General features: G+C 35.4%; 1 protein-coding gene across 3 annotated transcripts in view; it reads left to right on the top strand.

The window, feature by feature from the left end:
- KDM4C (lysine demethylase 4C) overlaps nucleotides 1–22,800 on the top strand; it is a 256,853-nt gene that overhangs the window by 212,517 nt on the left and 21,536 nt on the right. For all 3 annotated transcript variants that reach the window (XR_004420744.2, XM_033085582.1, XM_033085583.1), the window contains exons 18-19: nucleotides 10,322–10,507; nucleotides 16,542–16,712. Coding sequence is in view for 2 of the 3 variants with exons in the window: in XM_033085582.1 (XP_032941473.1) it covers nucleotides 10,322–10,507; nucleotides 16,542–16,712 (357 nt within the window). In the remaining variant the exon portion in view is untranslated. The remainder of the gene's footprint in view (nucleotides 1–10,321; nucleotides 10,508–16,541; nucleotides 16,713–22,800) is intronic.

Below are 22,800 nucleotides of genomic sequence, written 5' to 3' on the forward strand. Positions count from 1 at the left end.
ACGCTGTATTTATATATCTATATATAAATCTATATATATTTCATCTGTTCTTTATCTTGGGTGTGTTTGGCAGTTTCTGAAGCATGTTTGAAAAATATCTATAATCTGAGTCTTTAGAACAAAACAATTTAAATCTGGATGTGTTTGATGCAGTAATAAAATTCAGTATTGATTCTTGGGAAATGGTGGAGATACAATCAAAACCAGTTTAAAATATCTGCTGGTTTGGCTGATGTTGGTTTGTATATTTTCTAATGTAGGAAAAATGCATTATGTGTGAAATTTGGCTTAACTAGTTACAATTAATATAAAAAGGATGCTTTCTTTTCTTTCCACCTTTCCCCTCTTACCCATCACTTTATCCTTGTTCTACCTTTACTCTACTTGTATCCTCCTTCTGCCTTTTTTCCTTTCTTTCCTCTACCTTTTTACTCAGCTTTAGCCCTGCCTTTCCTCTCTTCTCCCCTTCTTTCTCTCTCTTTCTCTCTCTCTCTCTCTCTGCTTTTTTTTCTAATAAACATGAAAAATTCTCCATCTCTTCCCATGTCTGAGCAAGATAAATGAACTAATTTAAAATATTTTCCATGCCTCATCTGTCCACTCCAGAAGCTGTCAATGAGCTCGGATTGGGAGCTTTCATGCCAATAGTCTGCAGTGAGCAGTTGTAATATTTTGAAATAAGAATGTTGTTTCCATGGCAAACTTGGAACACTTTGCAATTATGCTGACATACTTTCAGGTTTATGCAAGGAGGATGATACTTTGTTAACCAAAGAAAGTATATTTTACTTTCTTAACCAAAAGATCACTTGCTTACATGTTGACAATAAAGACATCATACTGTTCTTTTATTTTTTTTTAATCTTTTGGGGAAAGTAACAGGAAAAAATTAAAGATGGAGGGTAGGAAAACTATTTTAAATATAATGCTTCTGCATTTTTTGCCAATAATTATTTTAACCAGTAAGTATATTAACAACTAATATGTTTCAGTCTAGAGAGCGCTATGATTTCTCAAATTTTTATAATGGCTAAATACTTTAAGACAAGACTCACCCTCTTCTGCCTCTGATTCATCTGAATATTTACTTAGTGAAATTAGTACAGAACTTAAAAATTAAGGAATCATTTAGAAATAGCTTTCTTTTTCTAAGATACTACAACTGATTCATTTTAGGTTGTAGAATTTGTTTTAACATTTTATAGTTACAACATTTTAATATGTCTTAAAGAATGTCATACATTTTGTGTACTGCCTTATCACTTTTGTCTGTTCGAATTTTCTGGTTAGGTATAATGTTTACATCAGCTCTGCTGTGGCTTTTGACTGAAAGCTTCAGAAATAAGCTTCGTCCCTTAAGCTTTTTAGGACTGAAAAGTAAACTTTTTGTGATACAGTGCATGTTAAACTTATGTGTGTCTTGACCCCATCCTCAAGCAAAAAAAACCCAAACAAGAATGAAAAAAAGAAGCCCACACCAAACAAAAAATGCCCCATTTAGTTTTAACTCTGAAATAACCCTGTATTCCCAGTTTTGACATACTTCATTGTTTTTGTGCTATTGTTAGTACCTGGAAATGGCATGACTCACGTTTGCTCGATTTACTGTAGGGATGACAGCTATTTCATGGCCAGTAACATAAGTACACTAAATGTTTTTACTTATCATAATTTTCTAGTAGTGTATGCTGTCCACAGCTGCTTCCTTTCGACAGAGAACAACTTGACAAGCAGCTGTGGCCTCATTCAGTGTGCTTCACAAACACAGTATTTTCCTTCCCAGAGGCAAAGTGCATTCACCTACATAATTGGCCTTGACCCCTTCTTGCCCAGAGGACATATACTGAAGTCCATTCTTGTCTTGTAATCTTTTAAGATGCAAAGCAGCACATTACTGTCATGCTAGTAGGTAGATGGAATTTTGATATGTGTGCTTTTATTGTCATCAGCGGTTTCTGTTTGAGCCTGACAGGATTCTTGTTTCTGAGCATTGAAACTTGTATCTTAAATTCTGTATGATTGTCTCTATAGTAATACTAGTTTTTTTTGAGTTTGTATGGAAATAGATTTTTATTTTGGGGATATTACCATGCTGACCTTCCATTCTCAAAAGGATAGTTTATTAGATGATGGTACTTCTATTTTGATAAAAACTGTCTTTGCATTTCTTCATTTCATAAATTGTTTTTGGGATATAGCTGAGAATATAATCCTTTCAATGCTGCATCTTGGTGGTCTAATTTTAATTGCTATCTTATTAGAATGGCAAATTTCTGTGTGTTTGTATGTATTTATATAAAGTACCATAATGCAATTATTAAAAAATAAACTACGTAGAAACAGTGCTGATTCCTATACTATATCCAAGTAATGATATTACTCAGAGCAATGCTTTGCATTAAATGGCAACTCATGAAGAGCTGGAGCCTGAAATAGCCATATAGGCTCTTAAAATTCTGTCTTCATTGTTTATTAAAGGCTCTTCTGAGTTGGCAAATTCTAGATGCCTTCTCTAACTACTTTGCATAACCATGCTCTATTTTGTGGGGAAGTCTGTCTCTTTTGAAATTGCGTAATACAAAGTCTGCGACTGGCTTTGCCGGAAAACCAGTGGAGATCATGATGGAGATGTTAAGCATGAGTCGGCAGTGTGCCCTTGCAGGAGGGGACAAACTGCATCCAGGGCATGGTGTGTACCCATCAGGCCCTGGGTATTGATCCATCCTTCCCTTTTATTTGACTTTTGTTAAGACAGCACCTGTGCTGGTCTGCCTTTTATTGGGATATGAGAGCGAGTCCAATGAGATGGTCAGGTCTGGAGCACAGCACATGTACAAAGGGACTGAAGAAACTGGGTCTGTTCAACCTGGAAAAGAGACACTTTTTTCGACGATTTTACTGCTTCTAATACTGAGGTAATCAGAGGATACAGGCAAGATGGACAGGGATGCTTGCTGGAGGTGCAGGGTAGTAGCTTGAGAGGCAAAGAACCCAAATCAGAACATGGTAAGTTCCAGTATTGTGAAAAGAGTTTTTGACTATGAAAGCTGATAGCTGAACACTTGAACAGGTGCCCAGCTAGGTTGACTTTTGTCTTTGTAGATGTTCAAAAGTCAGCTGGATAGTCTTTATGCAACCTGATTTTAGTCTGCCTTCTATGCATTGTTCTATGTGAGCTCTGGAGGTCCCCATCAACCTCCCTTATTCTTTGGAATAGTTTTGCCCGTATTTTGCACAGTTGTTTTGTCTCTGCCATGCACTGGGGTTTAGAAATGTGTGACTGAATGACTGGAGTGCAGAAAAGAACCAGGACTTGACCATTGCCTTAAATTCTGCTAATGCCTATAGGAATCAGCTGGAAAAAGTGCCGTTACAATATAATAGTGGGATGCCTAAAGGCTGCAGCAGTGAGGCAGTGAAATGATGCCTCATCACCTTTTCAGCCTAAATGGCATTTCACAGCTTGTCAGATATTTTAGCCTTTGTGTAAATGGCAAATCTATTCAAACTGGTCTATGCAAATTGGAAGGAAAGTTTTAATAAAAAGGCTTTCTTCCTGAAGAATAAAGAAAAGGAGATTCTTTCCAACCTCCTGTATTAATCTTCTTGAAATTTTGCCCTTCCAATTCTAGCATCAATCACTTCTTGTTCATAGACTCAGTGCTCCTAAAAAAAAAAAAAAAAAAGAGTCTTTTTAAACCTGTGTGTATGTTTTAGTAAAATTTGGAGGATAAAAGGTGAAAATTCTGGGGGGAAAAAACACAAGACCTGTAACATTTCAAATCTGTGGGGGAAGAAACATTGTCTGGAAAAAAAAGATTTGTCTCTAATAAAAATGTGTGTAAAAAAATACATGACTGTGTGAGAACTGCAGTCAAGATAAAATCTTGAGAGTATCCTTATAAAGTTTGGGCTCACATTCACATATTATTAGTTCTGAAAGCAGGTGGATATGAAGGGGGTGAAAGAAGAGTTAGGATGGCTAAATTCTCTGTGTCACCTGATACATATAAATCTGTAAGAAAGAACAGTTTATACTTTTGTTCAGTGAATGTGTGCTAACAGAATATTCCCTATGTATATAGGGATACTCTTTTTAAAGAATGTGTTGGTGATTGAATGTTTTCCTATTAGTACTTGTATATAAAACTGAGGACATAGTAGAGATATGTTTATATGGTATTTTTATCAGTAGATCTCTGTGGTAGGATTAGAGACATTTCAAGCACTTTCAGAGTATCTCTGACAGTATGGAGTGCTAATGGTACTGCTCTAGCCTGAAAAAAAATAGGGACTTAAGGACAGTGCTTAGTGTTGAAATGTCATTATGAAGTTGAGAACTTCAAGAATACTGAAAATAAATACACAGCAGTTTATTTATTAACATATGGCATAGTTGTAGATATAGTGATTGTGAGACCACAGCTGAAGCTCTAAAAGGGCATTTTATTTCTTGCCTTTTGCCTCACAATACTTGTTTTACCAGCTACTGAGATTGCATAGTGTATAACAGAAGCACAAACCCTTTCATGTACTTTCAAAATAAGTACTTCTTCACCAAGTGTTTTGTTTCCTTTGATTCTTTTTCTTTCTCTTTTAACCTACCATGTAATGACTCTTTCATTACAATCCATGCTTCAGGAGAAATGAGATTTTTCTTAACTCTGCACTATATTTTTGTCTTTCCTTCCCTATTAATTAAAAGCTATTAGTACCTTAACAGTTTAATTGAAATAATTGATGGATAATGTATTTATATGTGATTTTGGCAAGTCTTGGTAATTTTTTGTCAACTGTTAAAATTGTATTTTAAACATAGTATGTATAGGTGGCATAATTTCAATAGCTTTTCATGTTCAATTCAAAATCAAACAACTTACAAGTTCATTCGTTGAGAGTAAATCCAAAGCTACATTTTCACAGAGTTATTGGCGAATAAGATTACTGTGTCTAATTGCTATTGATGCGTAAGTGTTATGTTTACTTCTCTCCTGAAATTTACAACTAAAAGAATTTAGCCTAAAACTAGATAATGTCTACCATCTTTAATTTGCCATAGCCTTATACTATAAGCAGATTTACTGAATAGTAAGAAATTACAAATTGTTTCCTACAAGTACTAGGACTTTTTCCCCTGAGGTACTGGCTGTTATGGTTGAAATATCAGAGGGATGCAAAATAGTCTCTTGGTACTTTCTGTAACAATATTCTTAGTTAATTTTATATAATTGTCTGAACAATGAAGTAGAATATATCGTCTAACAAACTCTTTCTTCACATGTTCTGATGCTGTCAGTTTCATAGCTCAAATGCTCATCTTTGTTTAAATTAATCAGGAATAAAAGGAAACATAAAATGTAAAAACAGTAATGAGTTTGTTTCCATAGAAACATACCATGCTCTCTGCCAAAATTAAGTGCTGACTTTGTATTCTAAAAGATTGTTGTGCAGACAACACGTGTTCACTGGTGTGTAGCTAATGTGTCAAATGTCTTCATAGTATGCATCTTCTGACTGTGTCTCGCATTGTTAACAAATCTCTGTGCGAGTACCTTGCTGCCAACCCTTGCTGTAATCTTTGTCACTTTTATTCCATGTTCTGGCTTTGGAACGGGAAAGGAAAAGATTAGTTTCAACTGTGGAGTTTGTATTGTAAGTCTCAGGTTATAATAGGTGTTAAGCTTGTGAACTTCCTTTGCCAATATTCTCTGTAAAATCTTTGCTCTGCTAAAAATCTGTATGTACCTGTGGGCACTATTGCTTACAGTAGGGATGACTTCTCATATTGAGGATGAGTTCATACGTAATAGCAATATTGCTTGTCTGGTAATGTGAATTCTGAATCAAAGTAAGATCATTACCAAATGAAGATATGATAAAGCAGGCATTGCATAAAAAAAAAAAAAAAAAAAAGAAGAAGAGGTGATTTTTCATTAATTTTCTTAATTTTGCAATGGTGTCTCTGTCCTAGTATTTCAAATGATACATGGAAGACAAAAAACTGGCAAATATATAAAAGCAGGTGAGAATAGATGAATCAGTTACTGACTAGTACTTGCTAACCATCTGCAAAAGCAGCAGAACTCTTATGGAATGACTTTTAGTAATACTTGGAAATCTAATATTTTTTAGAGGCTGTCTTGAAATAGCTTCTTTTTGTAGCATTTAATGCTTTACTACAGTGAACTCCTTCACTTAAGTCATTCTGATTGCCAAGACATAGAGATAATTTTGGGGGAGAAATCAATACTCAAAATTGTTTCCTAAAATTCATCCCTGGCGTTTTGCTTTGACCTCAGCTTATACTTATTTTTATAAACCCTTCCATCAGAAAACACTGCTACTGTGATTAATTTATGATCCTTTTAGGGACTGGAATTCTATTTGCAAATACCAGTCTTTTTGAGGGAAGCAATTTCTAAATCTTTAAATAGGAATGCATAAAAATTATCACAAAAGTTACCAGTGAGCTGTCTTTTGCAAAATGCTGACATCAAGTTTCCTCAAACTCGTTTTTTAAAATCCATTCTGTTTATAGATTTGCAGACTATTAACATTAAAGAGCTGTTCCGTGATAATGAAATTCATTTGCAGCAGAATATTTTTCTTTTGGGGGGCAAAAAGAGGTCATTTCACAATCCATAAAATTGAAGTACATAGTTCTGTCCTATATTCTTAATCTCCAGTTATATAAACAATTTTATATATTCTCCAATTCCTTTTGCATCTGGATCTCTGATTAAGATTGATCCTCAGCTATTTTCCCCTTGGTCTCTACTTTGCACTAATATCTAGCAATCATTAAATCAAAATGACATTCTTCCTAGCTGTCTAGAATTGGATTTGCTGATACGAACAGCTGTAGTTTCAAGTGACTGAAAAACTGTCATTTGAGCCTTGAATTAGCGTTATTGTATTTTAGAAAATGTGTTCATGGTATGTCAAGTTTCACAAGTAGCAAACTTACATACCTAAATATATGGTTTGCCCTGATGGAGAGGTGTTTTGACCTTTTCTTTTGCAGGAATAGTTTGGGATTGGTTCCATTGTACACGATGCCTTCATTTTACAGACTTACCAAAGTCAGACTTCAGGGAGGAGGTGGGGAGAGAGTGAAGCCTCAGTCTTCACAGCCAGTATCTCCCTTTCTTCTCATGAGATTCTGGTGCTTTTTTCCTTTTGTCACTTTCAGTGGGATTGTTTAAATTTTTGTTTTTCTTGTCCATTTCATAATCCTCCTCGGTGTTTTTTTTTGTTTACATGTAGCACCACACTGTAATAAATAATATTAACATATGAAAAAAGTTGAAAAAAAATTTAAATGTAGAAGCCCAAGTGAGACTATGAGAAATACATTATTTTTCACAAACCATGGAGAGGAAGAATTGCCTGTATGAACCAGATACAGCACAATTCAATTTACTACTTGTCACTAATATACAATTTGGTATGTAGTTCAGCTAATGTTCCAAAAATCTCTGCAAAACAGATTTTTTTAATAACTTACTCTGCTTTTATTTTATGTGTTCTGATTTTATTTATCAGTTGAAGTGGATTGACTATTTGATGTATAGTTTCAAATATGAAGGGACTTCTTCTCTTACATCTGAATGGGACCATGTTGCCTGATACAGTTATGCAAGCTGTAGTTTGCTTGACCACTAGACTTTCATGCGTACTTTTCAAAATTCATGCCTCAGTCTGAGAGTCAGTGTAGAGCTAAGATACATATGCATCATCCTTCTCAGTGTCATGCTTGCACAAAGGACATGGTATCTTACATAAAATAAGAAGCATATTTCTTTATTTATAAATCTTGATTATTTTCCTGCATTCTTGAAAGAAGAATTTTTTTCATAATTTTTCTGGTGTTCCTTAAAAACAGAGAGCTTTTTTATTTTCCTGCATGTGCAGTAACATTTTTCCCCCTCTTCATGTCCATGATTTAATCCTTTTGATACTGAAGAGTGTATGAGTGTAGAACAAAAGATTAGTGTGGGCTTGGACTTAACTGATGTAATAATTACCCTCCTTGTATTTGGCAGTGAGATGGATTTATTGCATGGTTAAAATGGGAATTTTTTCACTTTCATCATGCAAACTTAGGTCTGCATTCAGACCTAAGTGTGACCAAGCAGTGTTCCTTTTATATATGAAGTAACTTTACTCTTCAGAATTATACTGATTTTACACCATCATGAAGTAAGAATATAGTCAATAGTAATTGGACAGCTTGTTTTTTAATAATTATTTTCAGTACTTTTAAGTTGAAACTGAAAAGCATTGTTACTAATGTTTTCTCATACTATGCCAGTTTGTCAGACATTTTCATTAAGTTAACCTGTGCTGGAATAAAACAGAGAAAACAGCCTCTCTTAGAGGCAGGGATAAAGTTTTACTGTAATTTCCGAGGATTTGGCCATGACATTTAATTTGTCATATTTTCAGTTTTCCTGACTACATTTCCAGCTTCCCTTTCAGCATTTCTTGCTTTTATTTTTCTCAGCTTTTCTACTTTGAGAAGATAATAAACTTTAAAATATTAATGTAGAAGAACAACTATACATACATAGAGTTGTAAGTTCATATTTTTTTTTCCTGAAGCTTTACTCACGTTACACAGTTTTAGATTTTTGCATTTCTGAAGGTTTTGTAGTACAGGATACAGGAGAAACTTACAACTGCATTGTAGTGTTTACACATCTGCTCCCTTGTGCATGTGCAGCCAATAATTTAATGGAAACCAGCATTTCCTGCTGTAATGTTAGAATTTCTTCAGTTGATGCTAGTTGAGCTGTGCTTTATTCCTTTTCCTTATTCTCTACAATTTGTTTGAATTGTGTTTTTGTGTTTATTTCAGAACATGTGGATTTTTTTGTGTGTGGTCTTTGTTTTAGGGTTTATTGGTTGGTTGGCTGGTTAGGTTACAAGTTATTACAAGTTATTATAAGTTATTACATGTTATTAGCTTTTATTTTATTTTTTCAGCCATGATGATAGCTATGAGAGGATAATTCTTATATGTGATAAAAAACAGTTGTCCGTAGAAGTTACAGAAGTAATTATTCTTTCTAGTGTGCTTGTTAATGCCTTGTGGTGGCAAGGTACAGTTTGTCTTTATTGTCTTTTTTAGTATATTAGAACTTATGCCCCAGACTTAGTTAACTTACATCCGTTTGTCTTCTTATACATTAGCTTATATCCCTTTGTCTTCTTTTCCTATTGAGTCATTACTTTTGTCATTTAAAAAATAGTGGCATTATTTTGATTTGGTCTTCATTTTGGCAAAAGAGAAAAAACAGTGTGTCTTGATGCTAGTAAGGCTGTTGACAGATGTTTGAGTAAATACATGAGGAAATACAGCCTGCAGTATTGACATGTTATTAAATACTCAACCAGTGAAAACCAGGCTAAAAAATGAAAATGGTCTTGGGAACAGCCTTCAGCTGTAGAATTATACAGAGGCTTGAGATAAAGAAAATGTCTCTGACTTAGAGGAGATTTATCCACTGTAACAGGCTCTTTGAGGATGCTGTAGAACCTGTTTCCTGAATGCGTTAGATTAGCCATTTTTCAAAGACTGTCTACGTATATATTTAGTCCAGCTTCATAGTAGGGAGCTAAGTTAAATGATTTTCAGAGTATGGAATTTAAAATAAAAGTTTTAAATCTATCTCTATCTCTAATCTCTATCTATCTATCTCTATCTCTCTCTCTATCTCTGTCTCTATCTCTATCTCTATCTCTGTCCCTATCTATATCTCAGTCTCTCTATCTGAGATATGTCTATGTCTATGTCTATGTCTATGTCTATGTCTATGTCTATGTCTATCTCTATCTCTATCTCTATCTCTATCTCTGTCTCTATCTCTATATCTCTATCTCTATCATCTCTATCTCTATCTCTATCTCTATCTCTATCTCTATCTCTATCTCTATCTCTATCTCTATCTCTCTATCTCTATCTCTATCTCTATCTCTATCTCTATCTCTATCTCTATCTCTATCTCTATCTCTATCTCTATCTCTATCTCTATCTCTATCTCTGTTTCTCACTATCTGTATCTCAGTCTGTCTGTTCTCTTGCTGTAGCATTGGAACAGATTGTGTTCACATTTATATAAAAAGGCAAAAATGCTATGTATTAATTATATTGCTAAGTTACCTTGTCATTCATAAATGCTGTTCCTTTCACTGTGCATATTGTAAGGTGAAAAATGTAGTCATTGGATCACAAAGAACTTTTCAGTCTTTGAGTACTTGCAGGAATCATTGAAGTTGGAGTAATACAGAAAATACTCTGTTTATTTTGTTCCTACAGAAATGTATCTTCTGCAGGCAGAGAGTTAAGAAAATCTCTGGTGCCTGCATTCAGTGTTCATATGGACGCTGCCCAGCATCCTTCCATGTTACCTGTGCCCATGCTGCAGGAGTGCTGATGGAACCTGATGACTGGCCATATGTTGTCTACATCACATGTTTCAGGCACAAGACCAACCAAAATGTGGTGAGGAATGTGTTTTCTAATTTTTTGAGGAATGGAATTGCAGAATTAAAGTTTCCAGAGAAAATGGAGGAGAGGATCCACACTATGTATTATCATCATTCTGTCTATCATATTTTCATGCATAGCAATCTTTTACAGCTTGAAGGTTTTTCCTTATGCAGTTACCTGGGAAAAGTGATACCTGATATACACAACACATTTTTAAATTTGAAGTACTTGTTGCGTATATTGTTTTGGCAGTCAGAACAAATCTCTAATTCTCTGTTTTGTTAACCTGAAGTGTATTATAAATACCCAGATCAAAATATCTTGCAAATACCCACAGATCCTGTGAGATAATGGATGTGGTGTATATGTAAAATCTTTTTTCTGCAGCCAAAGAGTCTCTTGAAAATATCCAGTTATAATTATTCTGTCATCTGGCAAAGTAACATTGGCATGCCATGAAAATTCATGTTATGACTGCCTTTTTATTTCTACTCTGTGCTGAGGAAGAGCCTTTAATTTTGGATGAGACACAGTGAAGAATTAATTTGATGTCTGTTACTTGAATAAATGGTTAGAGTCTCAGTTAAGAGAGAACTTTTTCTATTCATCTTGGGCTTTTAAAGCTGTATTTTACTTCCTAGCAAACAAGAAGGACTTAGCATAGTGTTTTTAAGGAAAGAACTTGGTAAGTTAGTCAAGCTGCAATTTTTTTTTCTCCTTTATGCATTAGAAGGGAAGCACATAAACCCAGGTAATGTCTGTATAATAGATGTTGTTCTTTCGAGGGCTTGTCAGTAAGTCCTTGGTCTTAATTACAGGACTTAATAAGACTACTGAAGAGTAGGATTCTCTTCCGTATACTAAATCCTAATGCCGCCCAACTAGAGTAATCAGTCCTGAGTGTTCAGTCTGTAGGTGATTTTTAGAAAGGGAGACATATTGTTTATCCCTGTTCAAAATTTCCATAGAATTGTTAAGTTTTACAATATTTTTGTTTTCCAGTATGAATGAACATGTTAAACCAGCATACTTTATGCGGTTTTAATGTCTTCAAACATTTTGCAAGAAAATGAATTTGGTTTGAAAAACAAACTGGATTAAAGTCATGGCTAGTAAAAATCAGGCCAACATTTCCCAAATGTTTTCTAGTATCTTTTTGGGACAAGTGTTTATAATCTAGGTAGTGGAATTTGCATCAGTCCCATAAATTCCATGCTTTCTTAGTGATTCTCTTGACCTGTATTAGTTAGTGTAGAAGAAAAGAAATCCCATAAACTATGGACAAAACCAGCATTTTGTGTGTCTATTGTTTAAGAGATTGTGTGAAGGACATTGAAAGTGTCTTGGAATGAGACTATTGCATCCTTTCCTGAAACTCAGCACAAACTTTTTGGAAAAGATGCACTATTTTTACCTTTCTTTTTCTCCCCCATGGCTCAGTTAAAAGTCAGGTTGGCAGAGGAGAAATAAAAGTCGTGCTTTTGTGTTTTTGATGGGCCAAAATTTGGAAAGAGAAGATATTTTGTTAAAGCATGTTTTTCTGTAAAATTCTTAGCTTACTCCTGAGACAAAGGAAATTGCCATATGTTTTTAAACGCTTGATTTTGTATTCTGTCTTTTGGATAATTAATCTAATCACATCTTTAAGCCTTCAGAAGTTTTCTCACCATTGGTTTTCTTGTTATGCTTTTCTTAGCTATTAGCTATTCCTTCAAGCAGAAATAACATTGCTCTTCACCATTAGGCATAGCAATGTATCTTACTTCTAATAAACTTTTTTTTTTTTGGCTGTTGTTTTAGTTTCCTTGCTTAGAAACAGAACAGGGAATCATGCAGACTGAAATATTATACTCACTTAGCAAATTCTTACAGGAGTCAAAGAGATCATCTTGTCAGTATGAAAAAATCTCTTCTGGTGTTTAGCAGAAAACATTCTTCATAAAGCAAGGACACTATTATTACTCCTAATTTCAAGGAAAAAAAGTGTAAATGGTCTGATTTTTCATTAATATATACTCTAAATATTCCATCTAAATACTCAGTCACAATCTTTGTACTGACTCAATGTTTACTGGTTTCTTCAAGTTAAAAAAAAAATCAAACCCCAAAAACTCAACAATCAAAGAATGGCTTCTGGGCACTAGGAAAACTTGTGACATATACCTATTGAGGTATTTTAATATGTAAGTCAGTGAGGGTGCTCAACAAAAGAGGCCTACCTATAAATGTGTATTATTATTATTATTATTATTATTATTATTGTTATTATTGGCATATCTCTTAACCTCAGACAAGGGTTTATTGTGTACATCCAACTTATTTATGCCTGTGAACTCAAACTAAATTTTTCAACATACTTGCATAAGTCTTTTTCGCTGGAGATCAGGTTCGGTATTGTCTTCAGTGTTTTAGAGTGTCTTTTTGTTATGAGTCATTGTAAGCACTGGTGGGGTCTTTTCAACAAAAATCTGGTGCTGCCAAATTAAGTAAGTACAGAAATACTAAGAACTGGAGTTTTTAGAATGTTGATATGATTTTTCAAAAATATGCTTCTATATTCATGGAAAAAACTAAACCTGCCTCTTGTATTTGCTGAAGGTATAGCTTTAGAAATAACACAGAAAGATTGCTAGCTGAACGAATTTTTCTGTATGGAGTGTTTTGGGTTATTGCTGACATTACCTATGATATTTTTTATGTAAATTGACTGTCTATATGCATGGAAGGCTCCATTATTTGCTACTTACAGGTTGTGGTTTGGGTTTTTTTTGTTCTTTGGTTTTTTCTCCTTGACTGTTCTTGTCTCTGGGCATGAGGCATATCCCTCGCACATTTTTGTCATCAAAACTGCAAGAACACATGGAAGTACAGTTGAGAATAGGTGCTGAACATGGATTTGTTTTGATTAAAAGAACTTGTTCATACACAAGAAGATGAGAAAAAAGAGTTGTATGCAATTATTTTAACAGAAAAAAACCCCAAATCCAGCCCCAAAAGATCTACATAGGCCCTGTGGATCAGAGAAAGCCAGCTCGAGCCAACCCCTACTCACAGCTATTTCCTTTGGAAATTGGGAGCAGAAGGGGCTATCTAGACAACCCCAATACCATTTGAAAGAATAACGATATTTAGAAGAGGCAAAGACAGGACATGCAAGTACCTTCTGTTGCTGGTTTTGGAGCTACTTAAAATTACCTTCTGCTATTATCAGCAAGTTTTTAACCTGTGTAGCACACAGGGAATGAAGGGATGCTGTCCAATGGAAGCAGTAGATCCTTTTTCTGTTGAATACCTTAGTGATGGAGTGTCATTGTCTGCCCCTCTCTGCTAACTACTACCAGCCCACAAACATCTCAGAAAGTTTAAGCCATGCCTTCAGAAAGACATGTTATTCAAAAATCATGAGCTGGAATATTTTTGAAATGTCATGCATAATTTCTATGCAGAAATTGGAATTCCAGGGAGTAAACAATGACATGAGATTTAAGTTCCTGTATGGAATAAGTCTCAGATCTTTTAGGATCCTCCATTAAAAACTGTAGTCTGAGAATGTTTCTAGGTATTTAGATGTACATCAGATACCTACTTCATGATAGTTACTATGAATTCATATTCACATAGTTTATGTATTTAAAGTTTTTGTTTCCTGCCACACAGAAAATGAAGGAGGAAGTCGTTTTCACTTTTATCTTTTTGAAGGTTACACACAGAAGGGGAGATTATCTTTCTTTGTATCTGGTTGTTTTCTGTATTTCTGCCACTATCTCAGTAAATTCTTGGCTTTGGTACCATTAAAGAAAATCATGCTTTTTAAACTACAGATTTCTCAATAATCTGGTAACTACCACAGCTGTTTCTTTAATCTGATAGACTCCCTTACATAACAGCTGTCCTTTCTGATCAAAAATGACATTCTTAACATCAACAAATTCTTAAGATTTTCTGTCAGGATATGTTTTCTGGGACATGCAATCAATTACAGAGTGTACTTGTGAATATGTTTTTCTGGGAAATAAATTAAGAATCCTATGAAGATAACAAAACTAAAAAAATAATCTCCTTGAACTAGAATGCATTTCGGGGTTTTATTACTTTTTCTAATGAGAAATGGCATTCCTTCTCTGAAAATTTTATCGTTAAATGAATCTGTATTGTTTCTTAAAATATTATAATTTGCTTCCATCTTCTCTAAACAGTTACGTCTTCTTTCAGAGAAGATTTAAAGCTTTTAATAGAACATTATCTCCTTGGGTTTCTGTAGCATAATGCTTTTCCTATTGTCACGTAGAAGTAAAACAATTAATAGTCTCTAGTTTACATCTGATCTGCCTCTGTCCCCACCAAAACCTGAATAGGATAAAATAAAAAATTGAAAGATAAATTAACATGTATGTTTACATATGTTTCAAGATTGGATAAAACATGCTAATGCACATTTTAATGCTTCTATAATATCATTCAATTGCTATTTATGTAGGTAATTTTTATACTTAGTCTATCTATAGACAGTTAAAATGAGGAAGTAATAATTTCACTATACGTGAAATACGTGAAATGTAATGAGTAAATAATTTGTGAGTATGCCCAGAACATTATTTCTAGGTATACTTGGAAATGTTTTAGGAACATCTTTGAGTTTTACTATCTCAGGTGACATCAACTAAATCCTACAAATGTCTGTGTCAGGCAGCTCTGACACACAGAGATTTAGTGCACTGCCTATAAAAATAGCACGGAGTATTTGTACTTGATATACCCTTAGTTTTCAGGAGCAGAGAGGTTTAAAAATTTTAAATCCCATAAATAGGTCCAAGGAAGAAGCCCAGTAGTGACAAGAAGTCAGCACAAAACCTGAAATCTTCAAGTTTTTCCTCTTACACCGAAGCATTCACTTTACTGCTAATACTTGAAATCTAACTAAAAGAACTGATGCTGTTCTTCATTCTCTTCAGTTCTACTGATAAAAATCCTACAGCAGTAGAATTCTTCAGTTTTTCATAAGACAATTTTAAGACTATTACATTCACTGAAGAATCTACTGCCTTTGAAGGTTATAAAAATATTTCATCCTTAAATATTCCAGTGCACATCCATGTTACATAACTAGAAAGGTTCAATTCTCCAAACTCACAATAGCTCCCCTTTGCATAAAAACTATGGATCTTTTTGAAATATTAAATGGTCAAGCTCATAAAAAGAAGTGCCTTCTGTGTGTTAGTTGGATGAGAAGATATTTCATTTCCTGGTGAAGAAGGTTGCTTTTAGAGTAGAAGGCTCAAGGTGTGAGCTTCTTAGTGATTGCCTTCCTACAAGGTTGCATTGTTTCTATGTTTATAGTACCCATCAAGTAATTATTGATGTAGAATTTTTGCGTAGTTTAACATAGTTTAACAACCCTGCTAAACCCCTTCTCATTGATATAATTAACACTGGAGAATTGTAAGTGAAAAGTTTAAAAAATGTTGTTACTGATTTACTATGCAAATAACAGATAAAGACTGATCAGTGCTGTTTGGAGCTTTAGACAAAAGCTCTGCACAATGTGGGTTAAGAAGTTCCTCAGGTACATTGCTGTAGGCAGCTTTGTCAAGAGCTGGATATGCATTTGATTATCTCTGGGCAAAATTTCATTCTATTATGTAGACAAAAATCCAGTACTACAAAATCTCATAATCTAAAAAAAAGTCACAACCATATTCTTGGTTCATCACATCTTCAGGAAAATTCTACAAATTATCCTACAAATAAAAATTACATTTTTTTCTAATTATATGTTATTGATGTAATACAGAATAGTTTTAAGGCATTAGTTGCAGAAATATGCTTTGATGTGGTATTATTGAGATGTCATTTGTTTTCCCACAAAGCAGAGAAATTTTGTATGTAAAAGGAGTTATGTTAACTTGATTGAATTAAATTAATTTAATTTGAAGTTTTTATCTTGGGTGGTGAGCTGTTATCAACCCTGTTTTTACACCGATACGTTTTGTCATGTGTAAGCTGGTATTTTTAATTAATTTTTTCTTTTAAATTCTTTTTTTTCAAGAGAGCTAAAGTATGTGGGAAAGCCATTACAGTTGGGCAGACAGTCATCACGAAACATAGAAATACGCGATACTATAGTTGCAGAGTCATAGGAGTGACATCTCAGCTTTTCTATGAAGTCATGTTTGATGATGGTTCCTTCAGTCTTGATACTTTTCCTGAAGACATTGTAGTAAGTACTTTCTCAGATTCCTATTCATTCTGATTTGGTTTTTTAAATTTTTTTTTTATTTTGGGGGGGGGGTTTGAGGAATTTCGTTGGTTTTCTTCTTTAAATAAGAGAACTGGAACTTCTTGAACTATTTCTTACAACCTTGAGGAAATAACTTCTTAATATTCACTTCATGATTTTTACTTTAACTGCTGAGAATGATTATTTTTTAATGGGCTTCCAAACCTTGGTTGTTCTAATTAGTCTTTGCCATTTGACCAAATGAATCAAGAGTAATCTTAGGAAATCTTTTAATTAAATAAAAAATACATATTTAATAAAGGATATGAAAGAGGGAATAGCATATATCCTTCTCTGTCACTTAGCGATAACTTGTAAAAATTCCTTGCAGAATAAAAAGCTTATGCTTTAATGTGAAGAATAGCTCTCAATAATCTGTTCAACAACTTCTTTACTCTTCCTGATATTTAGTTTGTGAGATTACATTATTAATGATAAAAATCATCAGGGAGGAGATAGTAGTTTATCTATATGTAGTGTAGTTTATTACATTTTCAAAAAGCCACTGAGATTTAGATTTCCCTTATGCACTTACATAAACTACCATGGCTCTCTTAACTTATAAAGACCACATTGTGTACTTGGCACATGTGAGCAAAATTTGCAGTTGGAGAAAGATTCTGTTTCCATCTATGTTTGCAATGAATACATTGGATGTTATACTTCGTGGTGTTCATCGAGTGCCCTTCAACATCTTTCTTGTGCTGTGACTCTAATCCTCATTTATCTTCATGGTCCTTGGAGTCTTTATGCACTAAGCTAGGACTTTTGGTGTACCTCCTACTGCCTTCTAGAAGTTAAAGCCTCCAGGGACCACTGATACACAAAAGTGCTGTTTGTTGCAGGATCACTTTTCATTTAGTCCTGTTCGGTATGTGGAGGGGAGGAGCCTGGCTTACACAGTGACAGAGAATACTGGCTTTGCAGCTCAGGGGATACAACTCCTACAAGCTCTTCACATTTTTCTCCTGTGAAAGTCTTCGAACTCTTCTGCTTTCTGCAGACTTAATATTTTCCTAAAAGATGCATCAGTGGAAATGATACTTTAGTTTGTAGAAGCTTCTTAGTTATTAAAAAGTCTGGCATCTTTTGAAAATACTGTTATAAGTAACATTTAGTTACTGTATGTTGTGGGTTAAAGTTTGTCAATTTTCAAAGTTGACTGTTACTATGTTGTAGTTCTGGGGAGATAGTTTGTTCTTTTTGAGGGGAGCTGATTGAATTATAATGAATTTATTAATGTTTGTTCGAAGTTTAAAGGGGCCCAGGATGTGGTGTGGATTTCAGAGGGGAGTGGTGACACCTTGGGGGTGAAGTCAGCGCAGTGACATCAGCGCGATGAGCTGTGATTGGTGGGGGGAGTATTCCAATCATTCGATGCCCTGAGAGAATGATCGGTCAGGAGTGGATCCCACTGAGAGCCAATGAGAGCCCTGAGGATGGACCAGTCCCCACGAGGATCCAAATCCCGCCAATGCTGGACCAGGGCCAGGTTATAAAAGGGAGCGTGGGGCGGTTGCCAGGGTCCTTCTTCAGAACTTGTTTCCAGGGAGCACCCAGTGTGTCATGGGTTTGACACATTGTAAATTTTTTTTCCCCACTTGCTGTGAGGGGACTCGGGCTTATCCAGGATCTTCCGGGTCCTCCGTCCTGTACTGCTACTTTCAATAAGCGAGTGCTGGTTTTTGCGAGAGAGTCCGTGCTCCGTTTTTAACAACTGAGTGGCTCTCGGATAAAGACTCTGGCCTCGTCCATTACAATACAGTATTTGAAAGGATGCATTTCTGGTCAGTATTTGGGGATTGAGTTGTTTATCCTCAGTGGTCTGAATAGAAGTCAGTCACCAAACCTCTCGTACATGTCTTTTAACATTTATCCTTTAAATGCGAAACACTGCAAAAGTCTCCATTTCAAAGTCTCCATGATCGAAGACATTCTGATTTAGGATGATCAAGATACTAAGTAAATGTGGCTGTATTGTTATGAGAAATCCCTTTTGTAGATGCCTGCATCAAGGATCTGTAAGGCAAAGGTGGGGAACTGCTTGTTGTCCTAGTGGGGGGGTCTGATCTGGAGCTAAGAATAAATGTAATCAGGTCTGGATATGCCACAGTGCTTCTCAGATAGTGGATAAGCAACATATAATGGAAACACCAAATGAATTTCACATTCCTTAGAGAAATCTTGTGTTTTCATTAGATAGTATACCTGCAGCAGTTACTGGAACTGAAAAAAAAGTGTTTTTTCTTCTTCTCAGGCTAAAACTTACTAATCCATGCAATGTGCGTATCAGGTGTTAGTGCCGCTGGGAGGACTTGTTCATCAAATCTGGTGTGAAAGCAGTGTTGCTGCCTGTTGAAGAACATATTTTTCTAATCTGTTTTCACTTTTCAACCAGCTCACAAAGATAGCAGAAGCTTTTCACTCTTCCAGTATGTGCGGAATCCACTACATAATTTCAGCTCAGCTCACAATAGACCAGAATTCCAATGTTCAGGCACAGTGATTTATTTTTAAGGAGGAAAAGAAGGAGCAGGGAAAATTTAATCTTGAAGCTTTATGAAACTGTGTTTTCATTCAATAACAACCAAATCAGGGTATACATTGTTCTCTTCTCATATGTATTTCTATTGATTTGTGTTAACATTTACTAAATATATGAGGTGGGGAGTTATTAAGTGTGTTAACTATCAACACATATTTAGATTTTAAAATTTCAACATTATTTATTGCATAGGTGTTATACCTGACTTCTTAGACTAATCACTCCTCAATTACAGGGTTTAAACCTAAGAGTTAGCTGTCCGATATGCTAACCAATCCATTTTCATTCTACCCAGAAGGTGTAAGAGGTGTAAGGATATAATCTCTCCCTGGAAGCAGTGCAAATTCCTCTTGTAATTCATGGGAGGACTACAGTGAGGGGGACAGTACATGATACCTTAAAGGACATGAGATTACAGCTTTCACAGTTAGTTTAATGATGCATGCACACAACTAGGGAGTGCATATACTGTAGTCCTGTAGCCCATACAGCAGACAGCATGTACGTGTGTCTCTTGCCAGTTCTCAAAGTCTTAATGCTCCGTAACTTGTCGAACAGTCCCTAGCAGAACAGTACTGTTCTGACCAGTAGGCCAGATGTCAGTTTGCAGATTATGCATCAGGAATTTTTTCAGTTCTTTGGTCTGATCATTTAGGGAGAGTATCCCACAATTCCTTTTTTATTTGTTTTTGTTTTTATACCTAGTGGCTATGGCACTGGCATATCTTAGCATTTTGCTAGAAATTACTACTTTTGGTATATAGCTAGAAGATTTACTTGTTTCTGTATACTGTGGCTGCCAATATGCCTTATATACATATATGTGTAAGTTTTGGATGAAGTTGTTCCCATGTTACCTTATTAAAATTGCAGAACAGGGAGGCTTTGCAGTATACATGTTTGGGGGGAGATAGATACCACCATATTATATTGATTGCAGGGAAGAAAACATAATTGTAGAGTGAAGCATGCTTTGAGTCTGTTGAGAGGTCTGATTACAAGAGAACTGAGCAAACACCTCCTGAAATAGTAAATATCCTTCCAGGCACTTGCCCATTAAGTGTTCTGGTTCTTTATGATAAGTTTACAGAGAATTCTGTGATGTCATGGATTCAGCTTGTGCTTATCAAGAAAACTAGGTGAACAAATATGAGTGTAATTGCTGCCGTGACATAACCACACTGTGCTTTAGTTTACTTATAAGTGTATAAATGTTGATGTTATCCATTGAGTAGGTAAAATTGGTCTGTGTGTAGTCATGTCCACAATCCAAAAACTTTACTGATTAAAATCTATAAATAAAATAACATTGTTTTTGCATGGTAGCTTATGGAATGCTGCTATAATTGTTCCTTAAAAGCAAGAGGATCTTAAGTGTTGATGAAAGAAATGTGTTTGGAAGAACAATTGATTCAGGAGTTTATTAGGGTTTTTTGCATAATCAGAACTTGGTAGTTTTCTGAGGTTCTGATAAAATCCAAAAAGCATCCACTTTTAAAAGTATATATTAGTTCTGATTAAGACATTCAGATTATAGCTGTCAAAAGCAAGAATGGGAAATTAATTTTCACAGAATTATATAGGTAAGAAAAGACCTTTAAAATCATTGAGTTCAACCATTAACCTAATACTGCTGAGGCCACCACTAAACCATGTCCATGAGTGCCACCTCTGCATGTTTTTGACTGCAACCAGGGCTATTGACTCAACCTCTTCCTGAGGCAGTCTATTGCAGTGCTTGATAACCCTTTCGATGAAATTTTTCCTCATTTCCAATCTGAGCCTTCACTAGGGAACCTGAGGCCATTTTCTCACATCTCAGATCACATCTCACAAGGCAAGGGGCCAACTTGCACCTGGCCTACATCCACCATCCAGGAAGTTGTAGAAAGTAATAAGGTCACCTCTGAGCATCCTTTACTCCAGCCTAAACAACCCAGCTCCCTCTTTCTGTGAGTGTCTGCCCTAACCATGGAAACCCAGTTTCTCCAGGGGAATGATGTGTAAAATGACATCGAAGGCTTTACAGAAGTCCAGGGAGACAACGTATACAACCTTTCTTTATCCAATAAACTTGTCACCTTGTTACAGAAGGAGATCCTGTTGGTTAAGCAGCACCTGCCTTTCACTGACACCTGCTAGCTGGGCCTTGTTATGTCATTGCTTGCTGTTTGATGACACTTGGGATGATCTGCTCCATGACTTTCCTTGGAACTAAGGGAAAGTGCCACTTTCCCTGGCACTCAGTCTGACAGGCCTGTAGTTCCCTGAGTTCACATTTTGACCCACCTTGAAGATGGGTATGACATTTGTCAACTGAGACCTCCCAAGTTAGCCTGAACCGCCGGTAAATGATGCAACATGGCTCAGCAAGCTCTTCTACCAGCTCCCTCAGTACGGTCCCATAGACGTGTGTGTGTCTAAATGGTTTAGCAGATTGATTACCGTTTCCTCTTGGATTATTTGGGCTTCATTCTGCTCCCTGCCCCTGTCTTCCAGCTGAAGAGTCTGGTTCTCACAGTACAACTGGTATTAAAGACTGAGGAATGGAAAGTGGTTAAGTACCTCAACCTTTTCCACCTTCTTTGTCACTACATTTCTCACAGCATCCAGCTAAAGATGGAGATTCTTTTTAGCTTTCCTTTTGGTGTGAATGTTTACAGAAACATTTTTCATTGTCTTTTATGTCAGTAGACAAATTACATTCTAACTGGGCTTTGGCCCTTCTAATTTTCTCCCTGCATAACCCCACAACATCCTTGTAGTTCTCCTGAGCTGGCTGCCTCTTCTTGTTAAGGTGATAAACTCTCCTTTCTTTCCTGAGTTCCAGCTAGATCTTTCTGTTCAGTGATAATTTCAATTCATTTTTGTATGTGTCATGTTGCTCCATCCAACATGCTTGATTTTTTTTTGTCTACCATTTTTTTTTTAAGTGAATGAAAAATTCTAGCATTAAAAAAGCACCACCAAGCAGTGAATTTTTAACATACCAACAGTGATACCTGAATCCTTAACAGAATTTTGTTGATACTTACTGCAAGTACCTTCTTCCAGCAGTGGACCCAAGAATGCCCTTAGTGTGAGAAGATTAAAACTCTGTCTTTCCGTGTCTATCAATACTTTAAATTTGCCACTGTCAGGACAGGGAGGAACAGGGCTGTTGAGAACTTTTGACAACCAAAGTACTTTACTGAAATTGCTACAAAGGCTACAGTTTCTTACAGTGTGCACCTGTATTTCACAGCATCTAAAATTGTCATCCCTTGCTTTTTTTGTTAAAGAAAAAGGGACAGAAAAAACCAGTGTGATAGTAATGTAGTTTAAGAATCTGTTAATAATATAAACCCCTAACAATAACCCATAACTTTTTTTTTAGTGAGGGACTTTTTGGAATCCTTTACTATCCAGACAACAAATGCTGACTTCATATCCTACAAAATTATGAAATAAAAGTTTTGACATCCCATGATCCACACTCTATTG

The sequence above is a fragment of the Catharus ustulatus genome, chromosome Z, assembly GCF_009819885.2.
Source record: "Catharus ustulatus isolate bCatUst1 chromosome Z, bCatUst1.pri.v2, whole genome shotgun sequence".
Taxonomy (NCBI): Eukaryota; Metazoa; Chordata; class Aves; order Passeriformes; family Turdidae; genus Catharus; species Catharus ustulatus.